Source organism: Pyxicephalus adspersus, chromosome 2 (assembly GCF_032062135.1).
Source record: "Pyxicephalus adspersus chromosome 2, UCB_Pads_2.0, whole genome shotgun sequence".
Taxonomy (NCBI): Eukaryota; Metazoa; Chordata; class Amphibia; order Anura; family Pyxicephalidae; genus Pyxicephalus; species Pyxicephalus adspersus.
The window spans coordinates 91263999-91283676 of record NC_092859.1 but is presented as its reverse complement, the minus strand read 5'-3'; the positions used below and the strand labels follow the sequence as shown (position 1 = coordinate 91283676).

General features: G+C 36.4%; 2 protein-coding genes across 4 annotated transcripts in view; one reads left to right on the top strand and one right to left on the bottom strand.

The window, feature by feature from the left end:
- Positions 1-674: 674 nt before the first annotated feature.
- Positions 675-11067, bottom strand: PUS7L (pseudouridine synthase 7 like). Its single transcript, XM_072401459.1, has 9 exons — positions 11029-11067; positions 8821-9713; positions 7331-7490; positions 5942-6134; positions 5443-5541; positions 3689-3770; positions 3037-3317; positions 2680-2733; positions 675-1148 (listed from the first exon to the last, which is right to left on the bottom strand). The coding sequence occupies exons 1-9, from the start codon at positions 11052-11054 to the stop codon at positions 807-809; spliced, it is 2130 nt and encodes a 709-aa protein (XP_072257560.1). The 5' UTR covers positions 11055-11067; the 3' UTR covers positions 675-806.
- Positions 11068-11203: 136 nt separating this feature from the next.
- Positions 11204-19678, top strand: part of IRAK4 (interleukin 1 receptor associated kinase 4) — a 15328-nt gene continuing 6853 nt past the window's right edge. Inside the window, exons 1-8 of one of the 3 annotated variants that reach the window (XM_072401455.1) lie at positions 11204-11323; positions 11960-12127; positions 14844-14989; positions 16746-16889; positions 17311-17471; positions 17556-17620; positions 18035-18149; positions 19412-19521. In XM_072401455.1, the coding sequence (XP_072257556.1) occupies positions 11967-12127; positions 14844-14989; positions 16746-16889; positions 17311-17471; positions 17556-17620; positions 18035-18149; positions 19412-19521 (902 nt within the window). In that variant the 5' untranslated portion in view covers positions 11204-11323; positions 11960-11966. Of the gene's footprint in view, positions 11329-11379; positions 11520-11959; positions 12128-14843; positions 14990-16745; positions 16890-17310; positions 17472-17555; positions 17621-18034; positions 18150-19411; positions 19522-19678 lie in introns of those variants that run through there. The other 2 variants (XM_072401456.1, XM_072401457.1) reach the window with 2 other exon arrangements.

The following is a 19678-nucleotide window of genomic DNA, read 5'->3' as shown; positions in this document are numbered from 1 at the left end:
AGATTAATAGAGGGATGTTACAAAGTCCACAGGGAACCATGACTAAAGAATAAAACAAGGTAAAGGCTGTAGTATTTAGTGATTCTTTTAATGTTGACTAGCTACATTTTTCATCACAAACTTTGGAATGATTTGATCCTTAATTCATAAGGATTCTCAATTAATGCTACTGGCTTTAATTTTTTTGCTTCATAAATGTAACAGTTGGAAGTGGACTCCATTGTACTCTTGCAAACATATTGCTGTTTGCATTGAGACTAGTTCCAGAAATCAGATTCAAAGCAGCAACATCAAAGCATAGAAGGTTCTGGTGACAGACCTATTTCTTGTGACTTTCTAGCAAATAAGTGGATATAGTTAACTTGCATAAGAAACAGATTTAAACATATATTGGTTAGTTTTATAGTGCCATCTGCAGGATAAAATACAAATGGCAACCTTATAAAATGTAAGTAATAAAATAATAAAGAACGTTAAATAAATATCTAATACCATATAGAACTACTATAGAAGTCCCTGAATCCACCTGTGATACTTTATACTGAATAACTAAGATTACTTACTGTGCTTATAGGAATAAAAAGCTGACTGATGCCCCCATCAACACGCTGCATGCTGTGGATAACCAAGCATTGTTGCTTAATTTTATTATAGAAAAATGAGGTCAATGTATGTTGGTAGGAAGCTGTTTTATTATTTCAAAGGTTTGCCTGGAATTCATCTTTCACAAACATTTAAAACTAAATATCACTTTAATTGTTATATGCTTAGCATACAATGGCACAACATCAAATGGCAAATGAGAATCAAAAGTAATATTTCATCATCTCCCGGAGGCAGACGGTAGCATAACAAGATGAATCTAATTCAAAGGACAACTTCAACAATGGATTTGCTGATTGTAGAACCTCTGCATTTGTCCATTTTCCTGTCCCTTGATTTTGGAAATCATCTTCCTCCAAAAGCTCATATGATAAGTTTCTTGGGTATTTGAGTATATGTCTGTAGCACCCTGGAATATTCAGCTGCAGGGAGCCAACTCGAAATTTACAGAACTGCAGACCAGCTTTGGCTAGAGCTTCCTTGTACCAATCACCAACTTGATTAGAAGGGTACTTAACACTGTGTCCTGGCATTGGCAAAACCACCTAAAAATACAATAAAGTCTATAAATAGGCAAAGGAATGAAGTACACAGTATAAGAAAGTTTATAACTTCTTCAGGTTCTTCTTCACTTAGCTGGAACGTATATACTGCATGTTTACTACAAATACCCACTTGATGTATGACAAGAGAAAATTCAACATTGAATGATTTTTCCTTTGTTCATATTCTGGGGAAAAATATTTTGTAACAAACACACCTTCAGTCTTGGTAATAGTTAGCAGGACAAATAGAATAATTTCCCCAGCGGGAACACAGATGGGTTCCTTGTCACTAAAAGAAATAGAATACAGTTGCCCACCATATTCCTAATACCCCTATATTAGAACCCAGGATCCTCTTAATGTCCAGGGATCATTTTCTTTAAACAAATGCCCTTCACATGTAAAATATTGGAGTTGCACTAAAATCACTTTTACTCTCTGAAAAAGAAACCTAATGCTTATCTTTTTTTGGTATTATGAACATAATTTCTGCATTTCAACAATAAACTAAAGAGTGAGAAGACAAAATTTAAAATGCAATCTTGTTTTCATAATTTCCTGTTTTCTTTTTTGATAGTATCAAAGGATTTCTTTTCTTGTTATGCTCCTGTTTATGTTCATATGTTACGCTTTGAGTTAACTTACAAATTAGTTTAAATTCTTCCTTGATATGCCTCTACAATCTCTTGTTCTGCTCAATGCAACCATCGTCACAATAGATTCACATGGAGGGCAATAATGAAACTATTAAAATCAATGACCTGCTTTATTTCAATATTTGGATCTGGGTTTATCCAAAAATTTAAGCCATTATTTACATTCTTACTTTATATAACATACTAGCTGATTACCCGGCATTGCCCGGGAATTTATTTATTGCAATCTTTTTTTTACAGGAAAAATGAATCAAATAAAGCTTTAGTGATTTTCTTGCGTTTGATTGCACACAGCCAATTGCCTTACGTTTTCTCGAAGGCATTATTACAGGCCAGAAATTTGTAAAAGTCCAAAAAAAAGTATGTGAAAATATAAGCAAAAGACACACTGTCACTGAGCAATACATACACACATACATACATACATACAAATATAGCTCTGACGTATACCACAACGCTGTACAAAGATGACTGGTGCACTCAAATGAGTCTCAGTCATATGTTGGCAAGTTTGGTTGAAATGTCTCCATGCGTTTTCGAGTGATGGTGGAACATACACACATACATACGATTTATATATAGATTTATATAGCTCTGGCATATACCATAGTGCTGTACAATGAAACACCAAGCTAGGCCCATCAGTCTCTGTACAGAGGAGCTGACACTCTAATGTCCCCCCACAGTCACACACTATAAATATACATTTATATATCTCTGACATATACCACAGCGCTGTACAAAGATCAGCAGTGCCAAATGTCTACCAAGTTTGGTTTCAATGTCTCCATGCGTTTTCAAGTGATGGTGGAACATACACACATACATACATACATACATACATATGATAGATATAGATAGATAAGAAAACGTACCTGATTAATTAAATATATGTCGTCTGCTTCTTCTGTGGCTGTGACAATATGAACCTATATGAAAACAGTAACATTAAAAGTTTTTGGTAATACAGAATGCAAATAATATACCTCGTTGTAATGGTATTATTGTAATATATATTCTATTTGAAACAAATGAAGTCAGTTGTGCTTTATTCACTCATTTTGAATATGCTCAAGGATAGAACGTATAGCTGTGTGTAACAAATCTGAGGGAGTATACAGGGGGTATTGATGTGATTTCATAGGGGATATTTATGGCCCATAAAGTGTTTTAATAATATAACTTCTCATGTCATGTAACCAATGGTATCCTCCTTCCAATAATTTACTTACTCTATCAGCTAGTGAAGATTTCTGATTCTCATTGTCACTACAAAATACCAGGTCTCCTTCCACCACTCTCAAACCATAAGTAGCAATTCGGTAAGAAGCAGCTTCATTCCAGATTTTGCTGCAATAGGCGTGGATATAAAAGATGCGCATTGAATGTGGAATACTGAGCCAGCCTCGTACATATCCCTCGTCACTCATTCCATATCTGTTTAAAGCCCGCAGCATCATCCGTTCCCGCACTTTAAAATCAGGCATCAATGCAAGAGCACCTTTAGCATCCCCTGAAATAATCATATAGAACAATTTCAGCTGACATCCAAGCAAAAGGCAAAAGTTCCATGCTGTGATGAAGCACCAGAAAGCCACCCTCAAGGCAGATTGAAATAGTATTTATGGGGAAAGGAAATGATCAACAACAATGGAGATCTGGCAACTCGGTCGCTTTTCCTCCTCTAGAAGAACTGCACCTCAACTGAATTAAACCTCAAAACAAAACGGTGGACAAACTTTGCAGTTGACAGCATAGTAGTTGAGGAAGGGTGCCTGGAAGTAGCTAACAGCTATGGTTTCAACTGCAAGTGAGAAAGGAGCCTAAACCTTTTTGTTTACATTTCACCAATTTAAACACAGAAAACTGTAATTCTAAACTTGCCTGATTCAAAGAAGTATCTTTTCGCTTTGTTTACAGGATCATCACAGTCCTCTGGTGTGAAGAATAACTTCACTGACAGTGCCTAAAGAAGAAAAGCGCTTTCATGTATTAAATAATAAACTGAAAACATTCAAATATAAGCTGTAACAATAATAAACACTTTGTTAACTGTGGAAAGGTAGACAAGACTTCCAGCTGAACTATTTATAAATATTTTAACATCAGACAATGCGTGAATCCACTTATACCCATGATTCATACAATTTTGGGTGAAAAAATAAATATAAATATAAATTGGCCCCTTAGTCTGTTTACTACATTATATTACCTTTAACAAACCTCAAGCCTTTGCTATTCAGCAATAGTGAGAATCTAACCAAGGTTTAAATTCATATATAATATTTACACGTATTTTAAACAGATATAGAATATATATTGAACAGATAAAACTAGATAACAGAAGTTCATTGTTAGGGTTTATGTACCCTTTAACCCCACTGGAAGTGAACAAAAGCCTATTGACCAAAGATGTGGATTTGGAAGGAACCCAAAGTCAGCAAAAATGTACTGATTCTGACGTCTAATAAAATTTATTGTAACAAATAAAATGTTACAATATGTTAAAACATTTTCTATTTGGCAGGTAATACAAATATTTACCTGCTAAAGGATTAAAGCTCAGATTTTGTAGTTTTAATTTTCATTTATTTTGAGTTAATCAAAGGGTGTAGTTCCAAAGTTTAGAACTGGTAAAGACAAATTTAATTTTCATATATATATATATATATATATATATATATATATATGCACACACACACATTTACTTTTTGATAAAACAAAATACCAAAAAGCTAAATATTTTCCAAGATGTGTCTTTTGTGTTTTTAAGGCTAGGATTTAACAGAGTAGCCTGATGTTGGTAGTGATCATCTTGCACAGGTAGTGCACCTGTTTCCTAACTGATAGATCTTTGGTTTGTTCCCACATCAGGTTATACCAAAGACTGTAAAAATGGTACCTCTTTCTCTCTTGCTTGTCCCGCAGCAGATAGAGGACTGTGCGGCCCAATGTCAGGTAATGTGAGCGAGTAAGGGGGATTATTGTGTGTCTTTCGCAAGCTGCTTAGGTGGGCACCAGGAAAAAAACACTGTGGGTATTTGCAGTAGAAAAAAAGCAACATTACCTTCATATAGATTAAAAATGGTGAACAGGATGGTAAACACCAATCACTGATTTGTGTTGGGAGTGACAGAATGCCTTGTATGTCACATAATATAAAAGTACATAATTAGTATACTACATTTTATGGAGTCAGCTACAAAGGTACCATAAACTGAGAAGTCAGAGTCGAAGGTTGTATGTATCAACGCCACAGCCCTGCCAATGTCACTGACTGGTTCAATATAAAGAAAGGCCTATGTACAGTATAAAAGCAAATAGATGAAATCACTGTGTGCAGCTTTCCTATTATCACATAAAAATTTGATGGGCAGTGGTGGTCATTTTTGGCCATACACAATTCATTTATTACCAAAATAGGTGTAAAATGCTTCATATGATGATCCTGGTATTGAATGGTTTACTTTTTATTGACACTGAACATGACAGATGATTAGTTTAAACACTTCAATAACTGGTTGGACCATTTTTATACAGGTCTCTCCAGCCAATAATGTCTTAAAAACAAAATGGTACATGTAATAATCAAAACCCCATTATCTCCTATCATCACTCCCTTATAAAAGTGTTCTTACCATTTCTTCTTTTAGTAAAGCTAATCCAACTTCCTGTGATTGCATGTTCAGTCCTTTTCCAAATCTTTGAGGTCCATAATAGTTTAAAAATCCTCTCACCTAAAATGATAAGCTCGGATGTAAGGCAAAAATTGATGATCTCAGAATTGCAGCTGATGATCTCAAATACTGCAGGAGGCCAACAAAGACTGATTAAGGAATTGTTTATATATTAATTTAAGGATGTATCTAGAACTTAGTGAAATTAGGTTATTTTATATCTGTCTATATTTTGCTTTAATTTTCACTTATTAGTGGTTTTAAAAATAAATCCATTATGCATTTCTGAAAAGTGTCATTAATAATAAGGCATCATCCACAAATAAAATAATATAATTATCATATGATAAATTGAACCTTTGGGGAAATACAAAAATGGAAAACACTGCATATGTAATACTGACCAGTTATCTTTATCATACTCTCAAACAGTGATCTACAGTCCTGAAAAACTCCATACCTTGACATTGTGCACTGCATCTTCAATTCCCTGGGGCAGATTTGTGGTGTCACCGCAGTGATTTTTAACATTTCTCAAAATTAGTTTGAAATGGTTGCCAGAAAGCTGTCCAAGATGTATATGACACTTTGCAGGACGTACATTATGTATTTTTATACCCCTTTTTTCAAGTGTACTTTCAATTTTCTGCATTCTAAAATGGAAAGCAAACATAAAATAGAACATCAGAACGAAACCACCTAAATCATTCTTCAACAAGGGGAAGAATTATCAACACCTTTTGCAGCCACTTATTTGTACTATATTTGTACTAAAATGTAAATGCAAATGTTTAACATACAAAGAATCATTTGATGGGTAAATGTCCTTTAAAACCTATATACTGGTACAGTGTGACTATTTTTTTTACTTTAGTATCTAAATGTACGCTTTTAGATCAGGGGTGTCAAACTCTGGCCCATGGGCCAAATCTGACCCTCAAGGACCTTTTTTTTTGGCCCCTCAAAGAATTCCAAAAATGAACTACATCTGGCTGGTCCGCCCGCGTTACCACCTCACATCATCCTTTTCAATACATGCAATACATAGACATTATTCCTGTACACTTATCATGTGACACAAAGCCTAGGCAATGATCACATGGTGCCTGACTACCAGGGGCATTGTGTTTGTTTCAATTCATTAGAGACTGCATAGTGTAATATTTAGTGTCAGACAAACTTGTGATGTGAAAGGATGAAAAACACTCAGCCTGCATAGATAAATAGAAATTAGTCTTAAGGTGCGTACACACTTCCAATTTTTATCGTTCCAATCGAACGACGAACGATCGATTGGGCAAAAAATCGTTCGTAAAAAAGTAACCAACGACGCCGACGAACGAGGAAAGTCGCTGGAAACGAACGACCGGACCGACGGATCGGATTGGACGAACATCGTTCGTGTGTACGGTCGTTCGTTGATCGTCCATGGTCAGAGCATGCGTGATGAACGAACGTCTGTTCACTTTCCTGTCGTGCACATAGTTCCTGTATCGCTCAAACGATCGTATCTATTGTGTGTACAATATCTACGAACGATCGTGTCGTTACCTCTATGTGCAGGATCGGTGCTATACGATCGTTCGTATATATCGTGCATGAACGTTCGTCGTTCGTTTTCCAACGATAATAATTGGAAGTGTGTACGTAGCTTTAGATAGAAAAAAGTCTTTTCAACCCTAAAGTCTGTGTAGAGGGGTTTGTTTTTGTTAGTTATAGCCGAAGTAGTAAACTTCCTCAATTTTTTCAATAAATTTCAAGTCTGGCCCCTGACTTGGTCTTTGACATGGTTTTTTTGAGTTTGACACCCGTTTTAGATAAGGAACAGCCAGCTTAGAAGAAAACTTACCTATCTGGGGTTACTTTCTTGACAACCATAGACTGATAAGTAATGGCTTTCTTATCTTTAATTCCAGCATAACTGAAGTCTGATGGAAGCACACCAAGGACAGATGACAGGTAACTGATAGCTTCTAGTGTTTCCAAGTTCTCCTTCTCAAGGGTAAACGCTGCAACAACACAATCACATCCTTTACACAAACTAAATGCTACAAAAAAAATAAAGTTACATAGTTATGGTAATTACATTGAAAAAAGTCTTATTTCCGCCAGGTCCTGCAGATTCACTCCAGAAGACAGTAAAAAAGAAAAAAAAGTTTACTTTATACTATGTTTTTTTAGATCAAGTCAAATCCATTAAGCAGCAGATACTGGTCATAATAAACCAAAAGCTACAATTTACAGTACCTGGAGTCATCACCTCCTTCTTGTACTATCAATCTCAGCTTTCATTTGATGGGCATTCATCCATCAGATAAGAGTGATATAGTTTTTCCATGTGCACTCAGGAGGGACTTGAGACTGTATGCAGTCTTCTGGGTCTGAATTATTATATTTTATTATAATTCACGGTATTTTTGTGTTGCCTGAAATGTAACAAAATGATGATGGAATGAAGGAACATCAGGTTGTCTTTCGATGTTCTTTACAGAGTGAATAGCTTTCTCAGGCTGTCCTCTTCACACTCCTGATCGATGTTTGAAAAAGAGTTACATACAAGGTGAACAGTTTGTGCTTCTTTGCTTAGTTTTTGTTTAGTTTGTAGTTTTTGTAAATAATAGAGTTTTTCATTTTATTTTCCTTTGTGATATATATATATATATATATATATATATATATATCTATATCTGCCTTTTGCTTTAATAAAACTTTAAGTTGAAAAAATAAATAATAAATTAAAATACCAAAGACCAGAATCTGTCAGTACTGCCATGTGGTTAAATCAATCATTATTACAATAGAAATAATTTCATATATATTGCCTTTTAATGTCAGTAACAACGAGTAAGGTAGTGGAACCATATTTTGCACTTAATACTTAGTACGTAGTTATAAAGATAGAGGGTAATTGTAAATGAACTAGCCATCATATATATTAATTCTCTCCTCTAGACACTGTTTATTGTTATCAGGTTTACCTTTTGTTTGCCTATACCTATATACATACTATACATACTATTATATGTAAATAAACAATTCATACAATATATGATATGTTTTCTTATATCAAAATATTTTTGATAAAAAAAAGTAACTCACACTAGTCCCTTCCCCTTCATAATGTAGTTTACTTTTCACCAATAACATTCACACACTGCCAATATTTAGGGTACTTAGAGACCACATGTGTATTTACAGTATTTATGACTTGGTCATGTTGGGACTTTCACATCTATTTATGAAAAACACATGCAAAATGAGGGATACATTCTCACGCTGTAATTGTACACAGCTAGCAAAACTTCCTGTATGAAGCGACAGGAACAGATTGATCCTTACCTGTAAATATTTCAGATTGTTCTTCTGTTCTCTGCCTTTTCCCAGAGGAGCTTTTTTTCTCTCTGAACCTCACGGTTATGGAGACTCTTTGCACTCCATCAATGCCTTTCTCAGAAAATGATTTGGTTTCTGCAAGCTTCCCGAATTTCCTGCTGATGAAATGATGCACAGATGTCCTGTGTTCTTTACTCACATCTGGATGAAATGTAAACGTAGAATTTTGGACTTTTGCATCTAAAAATGTAAAGAATTTGCCTGCTTCCTCTTCAGATGTGAGCTGAGAAAGTTCCTGGTAATCTAGATTTGGTTTGACTAGAAGTTCTGTGTTTTTGGTGAATGTCACCAGGATTGGGAATGTTTGGCGCACAGCACTGTGAATGACGGCTCTGTCATCTTTGTTGGGGAACAGACCCAGGGAAAGTTCACATAAGTCACATCCTTTAACTTGAGATTCGAAAGCAGATTTTACAGAGTTGGCAAAGTTATTTAACGCTTTTTGTACATCTTTACTCAGCATAAGGTTAAGTAAGTTGTAGAAGCCAACCTCACAATCCAAAGAACTAAGACCCTCAGAGCCATCGTCCATCTTATCCTTCACTGGTTCATACACATTTTTACATCCAGCCTCTCCTGGAATGGTTTTATCTTCAACCTCACTGTGGTCAGCCTTCTGTTTTTTGACCTGAGGTTCAGTATCATTATCTATGAGTTTGTCTTCGGGTTCTTTATTGTGATCCTCTGTAACCAGATGACCATTGACATCAATCTCTGTGACAACAAAGTCAGCTGGGGAATTTTTAATAGTTCCATAAAAACCAATGTGATTGCTAACATAACACAGAGAATCAAGGCATGTATCTGACAACCGGTCTTCCATTTTGAAGATGGATAATCTAAAAAAAAAAAAAAATGAGCAGATCGTTCACACCTAAAATAAACAGTGGATACCAGAGGTCTGTTGTGTATAAATGGGTGGACTGTTGATACATAAAATCAGATGGCCAATTTTGAAGAAACCATTTGTAGCAGCTCCATAAATAATCTTCTTAGCATTTTGTTAGTAGAGAAAGTGAAAGTCAATGAAAGATCAGTGTTGTACTGCCCAGCGCTCCATATCTCAGTTGCTGAGCAATTGACTTTCTGCAGTGTTTACCACTGGATATAGAATCACCAGCTTCAGCAGCTGAAAGCACCCCAATCTATTGCAGCCGTGTGCAAAAATAAATCCTATCTGCTCCCATTCACTTGAATGGAATGGATGGGACTATAGTTGAGCCTATGGCAGAATGCTGCAGATCTTAAACTTCCACCACTCCGAGGCACGCGTGCCATTGTCTTTTGCGTTGCCTAAAATTAGCTTTAGATGCTGCAAAGTTACTATTGTGACATGACCCTAACTGTATGGCCAGTGCACTGTATGGCCAATGACCCCTGACCTACACTACAAATAATTAAAATGGAACTGTGTGGAAATAACTTTCTGCTGAAACTTGATATGAATAGGGCTCACTAGGTTTACATATTCATATCATCTCAATTTTTATTTTATTTGAAATCTGCAGCTTTTGTTAAATACCCAGTGATCCTGCAATAAAAGACCCTGCTCAAGCACTTTCTTAGTAAAAGTATTTGTATTGGTAAAATGACAATTGTTTATGTTATGCAAAGAAACTCATGGCCAATCAATTCATCATGTCACCTAACCTGCTGTCTAATAGTCCTCTCCTCTTCTTGTGTCACTACTTCCCACCACTACATATCTCCCCTCCTAGATTGTAAGCTCTTTGGGGCAGGTCCTCTCCTCTCCTTGTGTCACTACTTTCCACCACTACATATCTCCCCTCCTATAGTGTGTTACTTCCCCCACCTTCTAGATTGTAAGCTCTTTGGGGGAGGCTCCTGATCTTGTGTCACTGTCTGTCATTTGCACCCCCTATGTAATGTACAGCGCTGTGTAATATGTTGGCGCTATATAAATCCTGATTATTTTTAATAATAAATAATAATAATAGAGGAGCTCAGGTATGCAGCCCCCATTTATATTGGTATGATCACTGTGCTTTTTATGCATTAGCACCAGACCCCACAGAAATACCGATACATGTGGCTTCTAAGCTGAGTGCCCAGCCATTACAGATCGCAGTGGCAGCTCTATGCCCAGATGTATGCCCTGTGCTGGCATTACACCCCTCCACACACAGCACACACCTTGTACTATCACATGGCTCACTCATCCTCCGAGCAGCAGCTACTTCCTGATTACAGACCACGCCCCACTAGCACTAACCAATCAACGGCGCCATAGACATTAGCCAGACACACCCTCTTAAAGGTACAAGCTGACTGTAAGATGCCTTTTCCCCGTCTGACATAGCAGTGATTCGGCGCACAAAGGGTGCGGGCAGTGTGCTGTGTACACCGGAGTTTCCAGTGTGGTGTAAGCGGGCGGAAATACGACCTGTGTAGTGCGGTGATAGGCGGCCAGTGCTGGGCATAGAGCTGGGTAAGGTCGGTGTTGTGTCTGTCATACTTTGTGAGGACATTTCTGTATGGGTGCTGCCACACCTCTTTTCTTTATAAAACTTGTACAAACATGTACATAGATATAGAGGAGGGATTCATATCTATGTGGAGCAGAAATATGGTACAGCAAAGGATGGAGTGACTTGTCATAGAAGGATTCGCACAGGACTGGGCAGGTGAATAGAGGACCCCTGGCTAGCAGCAGCCCTGGGTTCACACACAGGAGGAAGTGGGGCTCTCCTAGCAATATCTAAAGCTAGGGAATGGGGAAGCAGCAATGTCACCATATAAACAGGGAGTGTCCTATACACAGAACACCTTCCCCCTCCCATCTATTTGACGTGGGCAGGAGGTGTGCTGTAGTTCACAGACTGCAGAGAGCACTAGATTTGTGGCAGGATCAGTAAAAGAACAATAAAAAATGCTAGCTGCATGAGTTTTCTTTCCCTTTGACATCTTTTGATCTCATGACTGTCAGCTATATGGAGGAAGCATATACAGCTCTAATATATGAATAGACAGTTTGTATTTTCTTGTTTAGTGTTGGATTTGTTCTGTGCAGGTTTTAGAATATTGGACTGAAATAAATAATCTGCCTGTTTTTTATTTTACACAGCTTGAAAATGAGTAACACCATAACACCATCCACGTTTGTCCGTAACCTGGGCCCTGGGTTATTCAGAGAGCTGGCAGATTTCCTGGATCCCCAAGATGGATGGAAAGTGATAGCGATGGATATACAGAAAGCGTCGGGGGAACCCCGCTACACACAGTTCCATATACGGTAACAGATTAGGAAATATCTTTAGTAGGGATGACAGTCATGTGATACAGAATGTATTGCCTCAATTCTAGAGTTTTATGTATCAGGACATAATTAAGTGCTTAGCAGGTTCTAAAATCATTTATCAGTAAAAAAATACCACTTATTCTAATAGGTGGAAAGTCACCGCTCTGTCTGCAATCGTAGTCCACTGTCCTGTCTTCCATCTACATTCCGGCTTGGTGTCACCATCATCTTCCTTTTTTCTTGATTCTCCTTCCTTTATCACCCAATCTCGCACTGCGCAAAGTAAAAGTAATTGAATGTGTGAGATCGCTTTTTTTTACATTAGAGGAAAGCCCATTGTATGCCAGAGATCAGGGATATGCAGAAGGAGAAGCCTTCAGCCAGCTGGGATATGTGACATATTACATATAGCCACAGCTATAAAACATTTGTTACCATTCTGCTCAGGTGTCCCCCTCTTCTTGCAGTGCTCCTTTCAGCCTTTGCTTACAGAGATGTACAGCAGAGAAGATCTAAGAGATCAAGTATTTGGTTGTGCTCCTTTGTTTGGCAGTATTCAGCATCCTCTGCATCCCTTTAGCTATATGAATTCTGTCCATTTCCGCATCCCCTGTACATTGTGCTTAGCTAAAGGGGGATTCTAGAGAGGGTCCTGCCGCCAATGAACTGATTAGTTCCTGGTCCCAATCCTGTCCTACTATTGGCTGCTAGTTCTATTTAAGCCCCTCTAGTCCTAGGTGCAGGTTGCTGGTTCCATTGGGGGGCTATCTGCTTCTTTACCCAGTATTATTTTCCTTGAGAGACTTCTCTGACATGACCTTGAATTGTCCTGATCCTGAATATTGCCTGCTGCCTGCCCTGACTTTGCATTGTCCTAATTATCATCTGCTGCCTGCCCTGACTCTGGACTGTCTGCACCTCGATTCAGCCCTAACCCTAATCTGGTCACCTCTACACTTTCTGCTAAGACCCAGCTTGTACTGTACTCACTAGTTGGCTGTCCCTACACCAAAGCCATCTGATCCTGCTCTTAAGAAACTGGGGGCCATGGCTTGGTGATGTGACTATAGCGCAGTAGCCCCGTGACCAGGGTTACTGATCCATTACCCAGTTGCGGAGTGCTGGTGAAGACCAGGAGGCACTTAAACTCCACTCCCTAGGTAACCCTGTGTCACCCCCCAGGGGGCATAGCACTAACAAGATTGAGTAGCTTGTAGAACCACCTTTAGCAGTAGTAATCATGTCATGTTTATCAGCATTCTGGAGAAATTTTGTCCCCTTCCTGTTTACAACATTTCTTCAGGTTCATTGAGGTTTGTGGACATTTGTACATAGAGCTCTTAAGGTCCTGCCACAGCATTTTGTTTCATTTGAGGTCTGGAGTTTGATTAGGTTATTGCAACGCCTTGATTGTTTTCTTTTTCAACCATTCTGTTGTAAATTTGTTGGTGTGCTCGGGATCGTTGTCCTGTTGCATGACCAATTTTGGCCAAGCTTTAGCTGCTGCACAGATATTTGACTCTAGAATACTGTTGTATACTGAGCAGTTCATGATTGATTCAATGACTGCCCAGGTCCTGCAGCCTAAAACAAGTCCAAATCATCGTCCCTCCACCACTGTTCTTGGAAGTTGGTATGAGGGGTTTGTGCTGATATTCTTTGTTTATTCTTTGCCGGATGTGGCTCTGTACATTATAGCCAGTCATCTCCACCTCGGTCTCCTCTGTCCACAGGTCATGGTTCCAAAAGTCCTATGGTTTGTTCTGATGTAACTTTGCAAACAGCAGTACTGCCATATGAGGCTTTCTCCTGGCACTCCTCCATTCTTGTTCAATTCAATTGTTAATTCATTTTTCTAATTGTACTGTCATGAACTTTAACATTTAACATACTAAAGTCTATAAAGTCTGAGATGCAAATCTTGGGTTTGTTTGCAGTTTCTCTGAGCATTGCACAGAGAAGCACCTTAGGGTGAAATGCTGGGATATCCACTTCTGGGAAGATTGGCAACTGTCTTTAATGTTTTCAACTTGTGAATAAACTTTTTCACTTAAAATGATGAACTTCAAATTTTTTGGAAATTGCACTTGAAGGAAGCTGTACTTTCTTTTTCTCATAACTGTTAGTCTGAAAACCTAGGTTTCTGAAGGCTGGTCTATGGCACTTTACCATTAAAATTGCATTTCTATGAGTGAATTCCAATTTGTTTTAACTGTCTTTTTTATTGTATCCATGTTGCTGTATTATTAATAATTTTTAACACTGTCATTAATTCCTATCAGTCCCATAGGACAACATGCTAAATGTTTTTATGTAATTTTATTATGTATGGTGCTTTATGTTGATTAAGTATAGCTCATTATTTTATGTGGACTAATATATTTTTATTCTCTATGTATAGATTATATTTATCGTTTATTTTAAAAGCATTTTAAGGAAATTTTTTACTTCTGGCATTACATTCACAATTAAGCATTATTTTTAATGTATTTAGCAATAATTAATAATCACTGATCATCATAAAATCAATTAGTAGTTTATAGCTTAACAGGTTTATACCTAAATCTGTTGTTTTGGTATATATCCTATTATTGTTATTTTACTGTGTATGGTGCTTCATTTTCATTGTGTATAGGTCATCTACATAGTGTGATTTATGTATTTAATAATATCTATTTATAATAATTTATATTGATAACTTATTTAAAAGGCGATTTGAGGGAAGCATTCAAAAGGGAAAAAGTCCAACACAAGAATTACTTTATGACTGGGGGACCACAAACTGCACCGTCCAGGATCTTACTGACCTACTGCGGAGAAAGAATTTCTTGGCTGCAGCTTCAATTTTACTTTGTGGTAATTTCTATTTACACTAAAACTATAGAAACAAAGGGTATATAAAAATTGTTTTGTATTATTTCGTATTGTAAAAATCAAACAAGGTTGAATGAAGTTGCACATCTCTAAAAATAGAATAGTCATTTCTCAAAATAAAGCCATGACTCCACAGGACGGTTTTTAAATATAGCCAGTATGGGTATAATAAATTAGTATTTACTGTATTTTACCTGGTTGGTACTTAGGGGCAGCAGTCTCAGCCATTAGGGCTCTTCTGTACTGCACATTGCAGTTCATCTAACAGAGGGGGTCGATGACAGGAGGACAGGAGGAATGAGTTTGTTGGTCTCATTAATTGAAATAACTTTCTCCATCCTTTATTCTTCTAACAAGAACTTTATCTGCCCTTTAATAATATGCAGTACAACATCAGCTTCTGACATAGAAACGGTTCAGCATCTCCCAAACTTCTATGAATTCAAAGCTTTACAGGTCATTATTAGTTGCATTTTCAATCATCACAACACTTTCATTTCAAAATTGAACAATGACTGAATGTTTTTGTTATATGTAAACTTGTATCATGCACTACCTTGTGTAAATGTGATCATAAAGAAATGCTAAGATGTTAAATGATCAGGATAATATTCAGATGTATTTGACTGTCTACCACTGGTGCTTATTCTTCATTGCCCAGTGTTTGATTTATGCAATGGTGGTTTGATTATCACAGGACATGAAAATCGCCACCACCTCTCCCATTTTATATAGGATAGATCACTTTTTTTTTTTGTATACTTACACAGGTGCATCATTTATAAACAACATGGTTGAATGCTGTCTTGTTTTGAGGTTTTTATATCGAGTATGTAAAAAGTAATGAAAAAGTGCAGTAATCCATGACATTTTTTTTTCATTTACTTGTATTTATTAGCGCTAACATATTACGCAGCACCGTTCATAGTCATGTCACTAGCTTTCCCTCAGAGGGGCTCACAACCTAATGTCCCTACCATAGTCATATGGCAGTAATACAGTCTAAGGCCAATTTTGAGGGGAAACCAAATACCCTAACATGTTTTGGCATGTGGGAAGAAAAGAAAAAAAAGAAACCGGAGTACCTAGAGGAAACCAATGCAAACATGGGGAGCACATACAAACTTTTTGCAGATAGTCAATATTCAAAACAATTAACAAATGATTTCTAATAAGTTGTTCTTGCGTGTTGCTTATTGTCCTTTACATGTTTGCCTTGTAGGACATTTGGGGTATTTTTAGACCCCAGTACTGAGGTCATGTGCCCCAATTTTTTTACTGTGTCCTTTACAATAATGATCCCTCCACTGGTAACACGCATTAGCCATTTTTAGATAACTACTTCAGTTTTTTTTTATTAAGCAAACTACTATTACAAACTTGTTACAAATCATAACATATCATAAACAATTATATATTTTTATACACACTATGCTTTTAGAACATCATTTAGTTATTCAAATGTCTAATTCATTGCAATATTGTTCAATTTTTATCATAAATTGGTTGTTATATTCAGTAAAAAAAGGATCCGATTGAAAGAGCACGTCTTAATACCAATAAGTTGAACTGGAAATGAGAACCAGTGTTACCTACTTTATATCATGGTATACTGCAAACCTTACAACATTTTATTTTAAGTATTGGGCGTACTCAGGTTTTTGTAGCACCCTTTAAACACAGCGGTGTACTTAGATCTAAGATTGTCTAATTTGTCTATTGGATTTGTGTGCTACAGATAAAGAAACAAGTGCTGCCTGCATAACAACACCTATAGGTAAACTGGAGAAACAGCAGACCACACCTGAAAAATGTAGCCAGATCAGTCATGGTAATCCCGTTTGTCAAAGCACAGATCCGGAGGAGAACGATGAAGAAACAGGTATTGTACTTTTAAAACCATAGAAAGTCAGTAGAAAATTCAGATGTACTAATTTTTTAATGGATCCCCTGCTTTGTATTGTTCTGACACACCTAAGTTACTCTAGTTATGTTCACTTTTAAACTAATTGAAATTGTCCAGGTTCATATTAAAAAGATATGTTATTTGCTTAATTTAATTTTTCAAAACAAGATAATTGAAAGCAATGATATAGAAAAAATGGGCACAGTGCAAAATATATACTGTATGTAAAATATGAACACACAAATGAGAAGTCTTGGCAGGAATAGCTTCGCCCTCTGCACCCCCCTGTAGCTTGGCCAGTGTGTGTATTGGACCTAATTTTATTCTATTTACAGTCATTGTATTACTGTATTTTTCTGCATCAGCCAAATAATTCTAATATGTATATTTGTTACAGGGTTTCAAATTTTCTCCTTTGATGAGCTGAAGAGGCTTACAAGAAATTTTGATGATCGTCCACTTGCTCAAGGAGGAAATAAAATTGGAGAGGGGGGTTTTGGAGTTGTTTTCCAAGGACAATTGAAGTCTGAAAAAGTGGCAGTAAAAAAACTGACAACAGTGTGTCTTATTATTTATCATTTATTCATTGTCTTTGCCTAAACAAATTATACAGAAAATTTAAATGAACCCTTTTTTCACTAGATAGTAGATGGCAGCCTACAGGACCTTAAAGATCAGTTTGATCAAGAAATTAAAACAATGGCTAGGTAAGATCATGTTCCATTTGACATTAAGTAAAGCTTGCCATATACATTACTGAATTTGTTTGCCCATCCAACTGTCTCTAAATGTGAATTAGCCTGGCTTTAACTATTAACAGAATTAGGTCTAACATGCATACCAGTTTAGGTTATATACTGCAGGTGAGAGAGGGTAAAGCAGCTTTAATAAAAGGGTGTTATGAGACAGATTCTAAAAGTGCAGTTTGAACAGAAATTTAAATTTCTGAAAAGTTCCAGCAAAATGTATGTGACATTATTGTTGTAGAAATGAGATTACATACAAGATCACTTGGTAAAAGTTACAGAAAACCACTGTTTAATAATCACATGGCTGCATATAGTGTTCTGTACTATTTATTACCTGTTGTAAATAAAACCTTCTGTCTTATATCTTTCTAGATGTCAGCATGAAAACATTGTGAAACTACTTGGCTTTTCAAGTGATGGTGACCATTACTGCTTGGTTTATTCTTACATGTCAAATGGCTCTTTGCTGGATAGATTAGCTTGCCTGGTATGTAGCCAGCTGTATATATTATTTTTACTGCGTATTCTATAAAAGGAGGTTGTTATATACATCAACTCATCAGTTTATGAAGTGTAATGCTTTAAGCTTTGGTATATTATGTGCAGTATATAGTAGGTAAAGCGTTTAATACTTTACACTTTTAGTTTGTGATATATTTAACAAAAAAAATAGTAAATAGGAATCAAAGCTGATTCATTTTAGCTCTGTATACTAGACCACATTACTCACTTAGAATATCTTGCCAAATAAAGTGCGTATACATAAATTAAATGTAATAATGTGTTTAACATTTTTATTTAATAGCAATATTTTAGTGAACATGTTTTCAAACTTTAGTTAAAAAAAATAGCATTTTGTAGCTGTTCTAGATTTGTGGTTAGTTTGATTTTGCCTACCAAAGAAGTACATACGTTTGGAGGTCTTAGTAAATGCATTATGTATTGATGCCCGTGTTTTAATTATTCCCTTTTTAATTTTTTCTGGGTCATAACTGTTTTGTTTCTGTAATATTAAACCCCTGTGCACATTACTAGCAGTATAGAGAAAAAGCCTAGACAAAGATTAAAGAAAGAAGGACATGCCCAGACATCATTATTAAAAAAAGGTGGATAGCTAACAATGATATGTTGTATGTATCTTCACCGCGTTTTTCATTAGGTCTCTGTACAATGTGTAACATGCTGGTTTTTGTTTGCCGTACCTACCCTGTTCTGTCTAGATTGGTTACTGTATTATTTTTGTTGTTAAAAATGTTTTCAAAAATAAAGAATGGTATAAAAAAAAAATGGATAGCAAGTGTTTGCTACTGTACATGGCCAATAAGACAAAGAAACCCCCTCTTTCCCCCCCACCACAAGTAAAGGAAAAGGGTTTTATTAGGTAACTGTAAGAGAAGTAAAAGTGACCCAGAAAACTAGATAGCTGGCATTAGTGACTAAATGGTTCACCTACCGTGAATAGAAGAAGCTTTATGTAGAAATTCCTTGAAAAAGTGATAATGGTACACCTAGACAATGCCAAGAAAATATGTGCATATATAGGCATATAACTGACCATCTTTCTGCTGGAGAATATTTTGCAACCTGGGAACTACATTATATGAGTTAATAGACAAACTGCTTTTTTAATATCTCCTGATTACAGGCTGCATATTAAAAGGAAAGTCGTGCAAGGATTCCCTGGCGGAATCACTAAACCCATTTATTTATGTATTAAATGTTTGTAATATAAATGTGTTTATGTTCTAGAATAACACTGCACCATTAAGTTGGAACAGGAGATGTGATATTACAGTAGGAACAGCAAAGGGCATTAAATATTTACATGAAAACAATCATGCTCACAGAGACATTAAGAGGTAGGTATGATTAATATCAGAAAATGAACCTACCGTATATTATGTGATATGTGTGTGCATATGCAGCTTTTAGCTTTTTGTTAGAATCATGAAGGAAAGCTCATATCCTATGGTGCTATGAGGAGTTACAATGTCTTTGTGGTGTGTGTGTGTGTGT